The sequence below is a fragment of the Canis lupus genome, chromosome 13 (assembly GCF_011100685.1).
Source record: "Canis lupus familiaris isolate Mischka breed German Shepherd chromosome 13, alternate assembly UU_Cfam_GSD_1.0, whole genome shotgun sequence".
NCBI classification, from domain to species: domain Eukaryota; kingdom Metazoa; phylum Chordata; class Mammalia; order Carnivora; family Canidae; genus Canis; species Canis lupus.
This window is the reverse complement of record NC_049234.1, coordinates 44,100,082-44,112,536: the sequence shown is the minus strand read 5'-3', so window position 1 is coordinate 44,112,536 and position 12,455 is coordinate 44,100,082. Positions and strand designations below refer to the sequence as shown.

Sequence of the window (12,455 nt, the reverse complement as noted above, 5' to 3'; positions counted from 1 at the left end):
CCACCACCCACCTAACAGCCCACCACCTCAGACCTTTTCCCAAAACTCCAGACTCCTATACTTGACCCCCAACGAGGCAGCCCATCGCTAGATGGAAACAGGCACAGAAGTGCCCTACTGCCCCCAAACCTGCATTCGCCACAGATTAGCCCTAAGAGTTGATGGCAGCTCCACTCTTACAGATCCTCAGCCCCAAAGCCTCTGATTCATCCTGGGGCCCTGGCCTTTCCTCAAGACCCATATATCGGGCCACCTGGGTGGCTCGGTCAGTTAAGCATCTGACTCTTGGGTTTTGGCTCAGGTCATGATCTCATGTTGTGAGATCGAGCCCTGCATCAGGCTCCACGCTCAGCTCGGGGTCTGCCTAAGATTCTCTCCCTCTTCCTCCAATCCCTCACCCTCTCGCTCTCTCTCTCAAAAAAACAAAACAAAACAAAAAACAAAAACAAAAAACCATACAATCAGCAAATCCGGTTGGCTCTACCTTTAAACTACATCCAGAATCTCACCACTTGGCATCACCTCTACCACTATCACCTAGTCCCATTAAAATCCACGTTACATCCTGAATTTTCCACAATTCGAAACTCTCTAGGAGGTTCTAATCTTAATTATGACAACAGCTGTCGGTATCACATTTATCTGCCTCCCAAAGTCCTCTCCAATCTATTATTCCTCCCCTCTTTCCTGGTCCCCCCTACAGCAATCCCTGTTCTCCTTCCCAGTTTTATTTCACATAGAACTTTTGCATCACTTTCAGACATCATAAAATCACTTTTTTATCTTAGCTCTTGTGGTCTCTCCTCTCCATGAGAGGGGGAATTTCTATCTTTTTTGTTCACTGATATAGCCTAGGCCTAAAAAGCATCAGAGTAAATTTCCAGTACATATTTGTAGAGTGAACATATGAAGTAAGACCCTTCTCATGTGCAGCAAACACCAGAACACCCGTAACAACTGGGTATACACCAGCTCCACAAATTATAAAGCTTAGTTATCTCCTGATCTCACTATATCTTTCATTGTACACACTAAAGTTATTAGGGTTTCATATTAAGATTTATAGCACATAGGGGCTCAGTTGGTAGGCGTCTGACTCTTGATTTCAGCTCAGGCCATGATCTCAGGATGGTGAGACTGAGCCCTGCACTGAGCTCTGCACTGAGAGGGGAGTCTGCTTAACATTCTCTCTCTCCCTCTCCCTGCTCCTCCCCCCATTTGCATTCACTCTCTTAAAAAAAAAAAAAAAGATTTACAGCATGTTACCCTAAAATGGCCACTAACCAGACTATGCAACAAGAAGATATAAAAAGGGAAATAAAGGGATACCTGGGTGGTGCAGTCAGTGAAGCGTCTGACTTGCTGTTGGCTGGTCGTGATCTCAGGGTGGTGGGATCAAGCCCCACGCTGGGCTCAGTGCTCAGTGGGGAGTCCACTTGGACTTCTCTCTCCCCCTCTCCCCCTGTCCCTCCCCACTGCCTTCTCTCTTTCCAAAATCAATAAATAAAAATCTTTCAAAAAGTGAACATTTAAAAAAGGAAACTAAAACAAACAGGCTCTATTTTTAAAAATAGCTGACGTATTTGAATTTCATTGTTACAAAACTCTTAAGGAGGAAGTTTTCTGAAAACTATTTGAGAGTAGAGGAAAAGTATTTCAAGATGATAAGGCTTAACAACTTAAGTAGAAAATTCATAATTTTAAGGCTGGAAAAATTCTTAAGTAACCAATGAAATATAAACAAGAAGACTGAGGTTCAGAGACACTGACTCATCCATGATTACACATCAAGTTAGTGGCAGTCACATAAAATAATCCAGTTGTTCACTCCATTTTATTACTCATTCATATACAGGTAGGGTTTTATTAATTCCTAAACTGCACATTATTTATAAATGTGTCATTAATTAATAGTTTAAATATAAGATTTTAGGCTTGCTAATAAAATTTTGTATGAGAGCGTGCTTAAACTATATTTAAAATCACTAAGATTTATTCACATTTGTATCTACCTTAAAATTTTCACAATTTGTAGGCTCTGCCCTACTGTGTCATGTTCATCTTATAAAAAAGTCCTATTATCACTCACAACGGGCTACTTTGTACATTGATATCTTATAAAAGCATTATTAGAAACTATTCACTTCTGGTTGAAACATTTACAAGAGCATAGTTGGGAAAAGAGCATGAACAAACACTGGACATGGACAAACTACAAATACATATGGAAAGATATTTCCAACTTCACCAGTAATCTAAAAAAAAAGCAATTAAAGCAGAGTTAATATTTTCTTGCACTAAATATAGCTAAGAATTTCTTTATTCATAACGTTCAATGAAAGCAAGCTTTCATACAGTGCTGGGGTAACCTAGTCTGCTGCTTCACTTCTCTGGAGCCAAAAGGTAATATGCTTTAAAATGTTCGTCCTCGTTGGCCTTGAGTAGAAAGATGATCAATTCAGCACCGGAAAGGACACTAACCCAAATGTCCAGAAAAAAAAAAACTGCTAAATTGTGGTATATCTGAATGGAAGCAAAATACAGCTGTTTAAAAAATATTCTAATGAATTTTTATTAAAAATATGTTTGGGGGCACCTGGGTGGCTCAGTCAGTTAAGTGTCGGCCTTTGGCTCAGGCCATAATCCCAGTGTCCTCGGACTGAACCCCACGTTGGGCTCCCTGCTCAGTGGGGAGTCTGCTTCTTCCTCTCCCTCTGCCTCTCCCTACCACTTGCATTCTCTCTCTCAAATAAATAAATAAAATCTTTTAAAAACAAGTTTGGGGTTTATCAGGTTTTAATCCATGATTTAGACCCATATACCAGTATGAACTCAACTGGAATATATAAATTATTTATATATATAAATTTGGAATAAGATACCTTTAAAATGTTAACACTGTTTTTTTGAGATGGTACTTAATAGATAACTTTTAAATATCTTTTGTAACTGCCCATATTTTTTACTATGAAAATATATTTTTACTTTATCATTAGAAAACAGATCTCTAAAAAAAAAAAAAAGAAAACAGATCTCTGGGATGCCTACATGGCTCAGTGGTTGAGTGCATCTGCCTGCAGCTCGGGGCATGATCCTGGAGGCCTAGGATCGAGTCCCCCATTGGGGTCCCTGCATGGAGACTGCTTCTCTCTCTGCCTATGTCTCTCGTGAATAAGTAAATAAAATCTTTAAAAAAAATCCAAGTATACTGAAAGAATATAACCTGTATATACACATGCACTAAGAAAATACTTTTATGCTGGGACTCTAACTTTATATAGAATTAACTAATTATAACTTGAGTGATCAGAGTAGGAATCTATATCATTCCCCACCTCCACAAAGGCACTCAGGATCTCTAATAAGAAAACCTGATTCCCCCAGGCACAAACTCCCTACTGAAGACAAAAAAAAAAAAAAAAACCTTTTCCCCTTACGAAACACAAAAAATGTTTAGTTTAATTATGTCTTTTGAAGCCACCTCAGTAATAACACACAGGCATTTGAAAGGGCATACAGGTCAGAGAATTGTCTTCCTTAGAGGCCTTTTAAACTAGACCAGGCACCTGCCCACCAAAACCCAGCGAATATGGCCCACTCATCAAGGATCTTACCATAAGCCTATGTTCTCAAACTATCACAGATCAGAATCACCTAGAATTTGTGAAAGCATAGCCTATGTCCCTACACACACTCACACACACACATACACACACACACAGCAGTTTCAGATTCAATAGGTCTGCAGTAGGAAGGAAATGCTTATTTCTAACAGAAAATACGTATTTCTAACGGGAAAAACTTATTTCTAAATATACTTTCTCCATGTAGTCATTATCATTAAATATTTTCATGCAACTAATCATTTCTATTCCAATAGTGTCTATATTACTGTGGTTCAAATAATTAGTGAAACTACTCTTTCATATACAAGAAATAGGGTATTTTCTGGATGCGTAACCACAGAAATTTTATGTATTTATTCATGAGAGGCACAGAGAGAGAGGCAGAGACACAGGCAGAGGGAAAAGCAGGCTCCCTGCAAGGAGCCCGATGTGGGACTTGATCCCAGATCCTGGGATCTGGACCTGAGCCAGAGGCAGATGCTCAACCACCGAGCCACCCAGGCATCCCAACCACAGAAATTTTTTTAAGCCAAAGAAAATAACATGCTCAAAAGAATGAGGGATTAAAGGGGAAAAATGGAGTTCTCTGTAGCTAAAATGGAAAGAAGTTAACTGTTGAAGGATGGTATACGCTTATAAAACTAGAGGTTAAATCAGTAGACCACATCAAGTGTTTCCCAAAGGTTTTTTGCAGATTATTAACCTGAGTTCTAAATATGAGTTAAATAAACACATCAGAGTAAAATTTTAGGTCATATTTTCCTTTAAAAGTATATGGCATCACTGGATAGATGATGAAGACCAGTATTTCTTTAGTTGAACTGTAAAAACATTTCAGTAGAACGGATAAGAGATTTAATTAATTTCTAAAAACTATTGTAGATTCATTTCTGGAAGTGTTGAGTGACTTAAAATACCTTATAAATATTTCATAGAGAAGCCTCATGTCACAATGGCTAAAAAGTACTTCAGCACATGACTTAATGTAACAAAAGCCTAGATTACATATGTCATCTACAGGCATACGCTGGAGATATTCCAGTTCAGTTCCAGGCCACTCTGACAGTCAGTCCAATGAAATTTCTGGTTTCCCAGTACACATAAAAGTTAAGTCTACCTTATTCTGTCGTCTATTAAGTGTGCAATAGCATTATGCCTAAGAAAACAATATACATACCTTAGTGCCTATCTGTCCTAATTTAAAAATGCTTTCTTGCTAAAAAATGCTAACCATTATCTGAGTTTTCAGCGAGTTGTAATCTTTTTCCTGGTGGAGGGTGCTGCCTCAGTGTTGATGACTGCTGACAGATAGGGGTGGTGGCTGCCGAAGGGTAAGAGTGACTGTGACAATCTCTTAAAATAAGACAACATTTGCTGCATCTACTGACCCTTCCTTTCACAAATGATTTCTTTGCAGCATGCGATGCTGACTGACAGCATTTTACCCAAAGAACTTCTTTCAAAATTGGAGTCAATCCTTTCAAACCCTGCCACTGCTTTATCAACTTTTTTTTTTAAAGATTTTATTTATTTATCCATGAGAGACACAGAGAGAGAGAGGCAGAGATATAGGCAGAGGGGGAAGCAGGCTCCCCGTGGGGACCCCGATGTGGGACTCGATCTCGGGACCCTGGGGATCACGCCCTGGGCCGAAGGCAGGTGCTCAACCGCTGAGCCACCCGGGCACCCCTTTATCAACTAAGTTTAATATTCCAAATCTTCTACCGTCATTTCGACAATCTCCATGGCATCTTTACCAGCAGTAGACTCCATCTCCATAAACTACTGATCACCATAGCAAATATAATAATATGAAAATCGTAATGATCAAAAAGCTTGAAATATTTCAAGAATGACTAAAATGTGACACAGAGACACAAAGTGAGCAAATGCTGTCAGAAAAATGGCACCGAGAGATTTGACACGGGGTCACTGCATACCTTCAGTCTGTAAAAAACTCTATTATCCGCAATGCACAATAAGCTGAAGTGCAATAAAACGACCTATGGCTGAATTCAAATGGTCTCAACACATATATTTAAATCGTCCCTGAGGCCTGTAAGTGTTACAAGGGATGGTATATGAACACCAGTAAGGGAACAAGAAAGCTGCACATGGTATTAAGCTAATGGTGTGCACTGGAATTATAAAATGGATTTATAATAAATGGCCAATTCCAATAATCAACACAGTGCTACCCATCCCTCCAAAAACACATTCATCTCCGGGATGCCCAGGTGGCTCAGTTGGTTAAGCGTCTGCCTTCAGCCCAGGTCATGATCCCAGGGTCCTGGGATGGAGTCCCACAGCAGGCTCCCTGTTCAGTGGGGATCTGATTCTCTCTCTCCCTCCCTCCCACTCCATCCCCATCGCTTGTGCTTTCTCTCTCTCTCTCTCTCTCTCCTCTCTCTCTCAAATAAATAAAATCTTTAAACACACACACACACACACACACATTCATCCCAAATGAGAAGTGATGATATAATTAACTGTTTTCAAAAAAGCAACAAATGCATCTGCAGTTAATAGAAAAATACAAGCTCCAACAAGTGATACTGATACTCGGTCAGATTGACAGTCTGCCACTTACCACAAGCTCTTAGCCCCTCTGGGCCTCAGTCTCCACATCTGTAAGATGGAAATAACATTGTCCACCTCACAAAGCTTTGTAAGGAAGTTTATTAAATAACGCACAGTGCCTAAAATGCTAGATAACTTCATCTTTCAACTAATGTTTGTTGAGTTTCGACTATATGCCAGGCAATGTTACGGATAACAGAAATAAACCAGGGAATAAAACAGACAAAAATCTCTGCCTCGGAGGAGTTACCTTCTAGTGTTCATGTAATTTACCTTGTCTTTGCCCCACACTGGGTACTTCGGAAAAAGAATACAAGTGCTCAGATTAGGTCAACATATTCAATTCAACAACAACAACAAAAAAAAAGATAACAATAGTGTAATCACACGCTATAAAAATTTAGAGAGTAGAAAGTCCTATGGGAAGACATGAAATGAGGCTGGAAGATGGGAGTGGATGGAAGGCTCCTGGGAAGAGCGAGCATGTTAAATGAACTTTGGGAAACATCTACAATCTGGGAGGAGAGGTTTGTAGATTTGAGAAAAGGAAATACTATGAATGGAGGCTAGACGGCTAAAATACCCTGTGTTCGTGGAAGTACTGCTGACTAGTTCAGGTACAAAATAAGGAGGGGAAATTAAGATAGAAATCTGTGTCAGGACCATGTAAGCGCTTTTTTTTTTTTTTTTTTTTTTTTTAAGGACCATGTAAGTTCTTACTAAGATGAGGAACATACTTACTTTGAAGGAAATGGGAAATCACTGGAAACATCTAAGAGGGTGCGATAAGACACGGACATTTAAAGGACTTCTTTGCAAGAAGCTGAAAGACACATCGGACTAGGGGAGAAAAGGCAGGGAGACTAGGCTGGAAAAGGGAGCAAAGTGCTTCAGAACACAGGTGGCCACCTAACAAGGAGTGCTATCATTAAAGATTTCCAAAGGCACCTGCCAGTGCACCTCTGTGACAACAGCAGCACCCATAGAGGGCAAGGGCCCACGCTCCTGTTCCCCCCATACCTCCTGTCCTTGGCCTGTCACCAATGTTGCATCCTTACCACCATGTCCTCTATCCATACGTCCCTACCATTACCCCATCTGGACCATGACCCAAATCAAGCAGGCAAAAAGTGTGACAAATTGGGCACCGGGGTGCCCCCTCCTCTTTTGCATCAGCTTAAGTGAGATGTTACAAATTTGAGACAGGGAGATGGTATAGGACTCCACTGCCCTCAGGTGCCAGGGTGGCTCAGGGGCACCTGGGTGGCTCAGTCAGTTAAGGGTCAGACTCTTGGTTTCGGCTCAGGTCATGATCTCGGGGTTCTGAGACCGAGGCCCCACCTCCCACCTCCACCCCCCAGCCCTTCAGGCTCCACTCTCAGCAGGAGGCTGCTGTAGATTCTCCTTCTCCCTCAATACACCACCACCACTACCCCCATGCTCACTCACACGCTCGCTCTCTCTCTAATAAATAAATCTTTAAAAACAAACCAACAGGGATCCCTGGGTGGCGCAGCGGTTTGGCGCCTGCCTTTGGCCCAGGGCGCAATCCTGGAGACCGGGGATCGAATCCCACGTCGGGCTCCCGGTGCATGGGGCCTGCTTCTCCCTCTGCCTATGTCTCTGCCTCTCTCTCTTTCTCTCTCTGTGACTATCATAAATAAATAAAAATTAAAAAAAAAACCAACAAATAAAATAATAAAATTCCATTGCCCTATTCAAATGCCCTAAAACATTTCGCTTTTCTCTCAGTCCCTGGTTTACAAATCTTAAAAGTATGATAAGAGTTCAGAATCAGGCATTTTTCTCACCTGGCAAGGTGGAAATATTGATGTTTTAGCTGAGGGACATCCCAGGTAAATAGACAGAATCTTTGTGATACAACTCTGAGAACACCTCTCCAGGAAAAACTTTAGTGAAGAAAGGATATTCTAAATTAAGATTTTTAAACCATAATCTTATGAGCCTATAAGGGAAATGAGAATCTTTTTAAATAGTGCTATTTATGAGAACAATAACAGGAAGAAAAAGATTTCCCAACGTCTTTGGATAATTCAAAACTGATTTCCACCCTCTTTATCATAAGCTACTTTTTTTTTTATTACCTTTCCTACATCAAAAGTTGAAGTTTTATAAATTTGTTTTGCTAACAGAAAAACACTCCTATCCCTCCTCCTCATTCAGAGAGGCCTTAAATGGAATAGGTTGATTTCAGAAAAAGAAATTAGGGAGTGTTTAATTAAGGCTCAGCGGCTTGAGCCCCAAGTAGATGTGATCAACAGGAAATGAAAAGGAATAAGGCTTTAATCAGTCCAGCACTGCTAATTATTTCAAAAAACAGCCAGGGGCAGAAGAGTGAATGTGACAGGAGTAAATTTTACCTTGGGATCTCCCTTATAATCCAAACATTCCCACCAGCAAATATAATCCAGAAACAATGACGACACCTGACATGGGACTACCCACCATACAGGCTTTGTGAAAGAAGGGAGAGCTCACCTATGTGGTCTTCATTCTAGAATGAGCTGCTTTATTAGGACCGTGACTTGCTTTTCCTGATAACTCAAATGTATTTATTGTAGCAATTTTAGAAACTACAGATTAATACCATAAAAAAAACATAAATCACCCAAATATAAGTAACATGAACATTCTGGTTATTCTCCCCCAATAAAATAGTTTCTGTGCATAGATTGGATTTTTTTTCAAAAGTTAGATTTTTTAACTTTTCATTCCTTCTATCATGAACATTTTTCTGTACCATTAAACAAAGTCTTCCTTCCCAACAACTTCACACATTTTAATTTACTTTTCATGTTTGTTAATACGATGTGTAAAAATGTGATAAATTTTTTCCATGCTTAGGGTTCTCCTCCCAACCTTAAAAAAGTCCACTTTTCCCTTTTGTGATTGCCCATTTATGTCTATTTTCCATTGGGCATGATCTTTCACGTGGGTGTCTCTCTCTCACTGTATTTTATCGTATCTTTTGAAAAGGGCTTATAGTATGTAAAATGTAGACAGTAAGAGTTTTAATTTCAGTTTGGGTATTTCTTGGTAATATTTTTCAAAACAGTATTTTTGTGATTATAAAAATAATAGTTGCCATAAAAGATTTGGGAATATGAGGGAAAATATTTTTAGAAAGCTCTAACTCCACCACCTACAAATCCAATTTCTTTTGCATATATGTCAGTGAATATACCCATTGATACAAACAGGAACTTGTAGGCAAACAGGAAGTACAACAGTCTTGTTCAACGTTCAATATTTGTTAATATAGAACAATGTCTGACATACAGGAAGAGTTTAATATGTGAGAAAATCCTATTTTATATTTCAAAATTATCTTCTACACATTCAAGATACTAGTGTTAAATTTTGCTTTTTCAACCCAATACACTGCAAGGATCTTTTTGAATCATGAAATTTTTTCAAAAACTATTTTTGAACTGAATTTTATCAACATACATATATAGTATATTAATTATTTTGCTATTGGGGGCTTAATTATGTTTCTTTTTCTTTCATATTACAGATAAGATGGTAATGGACAGATTTATAAATCTTCATATAAAATTCAGATGATTTCCTTGGTATGTATTTCTAGACCCGGGATTATTGAGTCAAAGCCTGGAAAGATTTACAGGCTTTAATATATTTTCCCATATTATTACATCCAATCGCTATAAGAATACACCCTCCATTTAGAAGCATAAAGAAAGATTCCATGAAGGCTACATGTCTTCTACAAAACTAGTACCATTATTACTTCTTACTCTAATAGTGCCACTAGGTCCATGAAAAGGGTTGTTTCTGTGGCTAAGAGGATTCCTAAAACAAACAAACCCATCTAAGATAACAGGAAGGGAATGTCTTCAAGAGCATACACTCACTTCAAACCTCTTCTTAAGCAATAAGGAAAGCTACTCAGCTGCTCTAACTATGGCCCAGAAGTGGTGATAGCATCCAGCACACACACTGTTCCAAGAGTTGATCAACAGATTCTCCTTTTTTTCAAGCACTGACAAGAGATTAAATGTATCTTCACCAATGTGTTGGGTTTTGAGACTCCCCAGGTGATCTTGCTTGTAGCATTTTCTTTGCTTTCCCTTCACTAAAAAGACTTCTTCTAACTAGATCAGCCTTCAACATGTGCACATTTTTACCTCTTAATCTAAAAACTGAAAGAAGTTTGTCTAACCAATGAGTCATTTCCTTCATTTCACTGACATCAGAATAAAAAAACAACCTATTTCATTTCTATTTAGGTTCACTAAGTAATTGTACTGAAAAAGTATTTGGTCCCTGCTATGCAAAGGTCAGGCATTCCTGAAATCCTGTGTTGTTTTTTTAAGATTTTATTTATTTGAGAGAGAGAGAGAAAAAGAGAGAGTGCACTCAGGAGCATGAGCAAAGGGAGGGGGAGAAGCAGACTCCACACTGAGCAAGGAGCCTCACAAGGGACTGGATCCCAGGACCCCCAGGGATCATGACCTGAGCCAAAGGCAAAAGCTTAACCAACTGAGCCACCTAGGTGCCCCTTGAAACCCAGTTTTAGACTGCTTGGATTTCCCATTCCTCGACACAATTTAACAAATGTTACATCATCAGTGTCATTTTTAAAACTCCCTGAAACTTTTTTGAACAGTTGCTTAGCTGCCTATGTTGAATACATGAAGTGTGACCTCATTTCAATAAAAACAATCTATCTCAAAAAAAAAAAAAAAACCCACCAATCTATCTCAATGTAGGTATGTAATACCCATTTGTAAGGACACATAAGCAGACATCACTTCTTCCCGTGGCTTGGCTCACACTGGAGAAATGAAGCAGTTGAAGGTGGTGAGTTGAAGGTGTAGTAGTTACAGGTGACCATGTGTTATCAACCTGCTCCTAACAAACCCCCCCCCCCAAAAAAAAGAGTTTTAGGATGGTACTCTTTGCAGAAATTTGACCTAGTAGATAAAAACTCCTATGTCCTCCGGAGTTTTCTGATAGAGCAATGGGATGGATGCTGGATAAGGGGCCCCGATTCTTGGGCATCAGTGTTTGCAGGCGCTTCGGAGCCAGCCTCGCCGTCAGACCACAGAACAGGTCTTTCCTGCAAAGAACTTGAGCGCCAGGAGGCGGGAGGGCCCCGCGGCCTCCGGGGCAGCCCGGGCACCTGGGGCGGCCTGTCGCCAGGTGAGCGCAGGTCGGACGCGTCCCGGGCCCCGCCCTCCCGCGGTCCCCCCCGCGCGCGGGGACCACGGCGGGCCCGGTGGCAGCGCCCCCGCCACCACTAGGAGCGAGCCAGCTCCAGCGGAAACACCCCCTTCCTTCCCAGGGAAGCCCCGCGCCACCTGCGGGGTCCCTACCTGGACACGCATCCTCCTCGCCGCGCCGGAGACCAACCTGGGCTCGCTCCCGCCACGGGAGTGCGCGTGCGCGGAGTCCACCTCCGCGCGAACCCCCGCGCGCTCGGAATCGAGAAAAGCAGCTCCTCCTTCCAAATGGACATCCAGGGGCTGGAACCGCTCTGCCTCCCCGCCCCCCTCCTTGCTTTTCTTTTTTTTTTTTTTTCTTTTTTTCTTTTTTTTTCTAGCTCAACCACAGCCCTCGAGGCCACTTCCGAGGCGCTTCGGGGGACCCCGGGAGCGGGAGGGGAAGGCGGGAAGCAGCGGCGGAAGTGACCCGGGCCGGGGCGCCCGCGCGTCCCGCTTACCGGTGCTCGGTCCGCACACATCCCAGCTCGGCGACCGCGACGCTCAGGCTGCGCGAGGGAAGCCGAGCACCGCCCCGGGGCGCGGAGGAGGCCGTGCTTCTGCGCCCGCCATCTGCTCCTGCGGAGGCGCTAGGGGACCGGGGGGGGGAATCAAGTCTCCGAAGACGGGCCCCCAGGCCGGTTGCAGGAGCCCGAGCCCGCCCGCGACCCCTCGGCCTCCTCCGGGTCCGCCTCCTCCTCCGGCCCCGCCCCGCTCCCGCCAGCAGCCAATCGCCGGTCGTCCGCCCCCGTGACGTAGGAGGGGGCGTGGCCTGGGAGGCCGGCGTCCCCGCGGCTGCTGGAGCGCAGGGCCGTGCAGGTGCTGCGCTGGCCCCCGGGCCCTGCGGGTCACCCGGCGCGCGTCGCCTAGACCTGAAATGCCTGGCAGTTATTTATTTATTTTTTTTTAGAGCGCAAAGGGATCGAGTCTAAGCATTTAATGGTGTCCTTTTATAACTGGGAGAGAAATTGAGAAAAAGACCACAATTTGGATTTGCCCCCCC

At 42.3% G+C, this 12,455-nt stretch overlaps 1 protein-coding gene across 6 annotated transcripts in view; it reads right to left on the bottom strand.

Annotated features, from left to right (window-relative positions):
* ATP10D (ATPase phospholipid transporting 10D (putative)) overlaps positions 1–12,152 on the bottom strand; it is a 99,135-nt gene extending 86,983 nt beyond the window's left edge. Inside the window, exon 1 of one of the 6 annotated variants that reach the window (XM_038556023.1) lies at positions 11,914–12,152. Coding sequence is in view for 3 of the 6 variants with exons in the window: in XM_038556024.1 (XP_038411952.1) it covers positions 11,567–11,709 (143 nt within the window). In the remaining 3 variants the exon portion in view is untranslated. Of the gene's footprint in view, positions 1–1,329; positions 1,352–11,566; positions 11,832–11,913 lie in introns of those variants that run through there. The other 5 variants (XM_038556019.1, XM_038556024.1, XM_038556022.1 and 2 more) reach the window with 5 other exon arrangements.
* Positions 12,153–12,455: the final 303 nt, after the last annotated feature.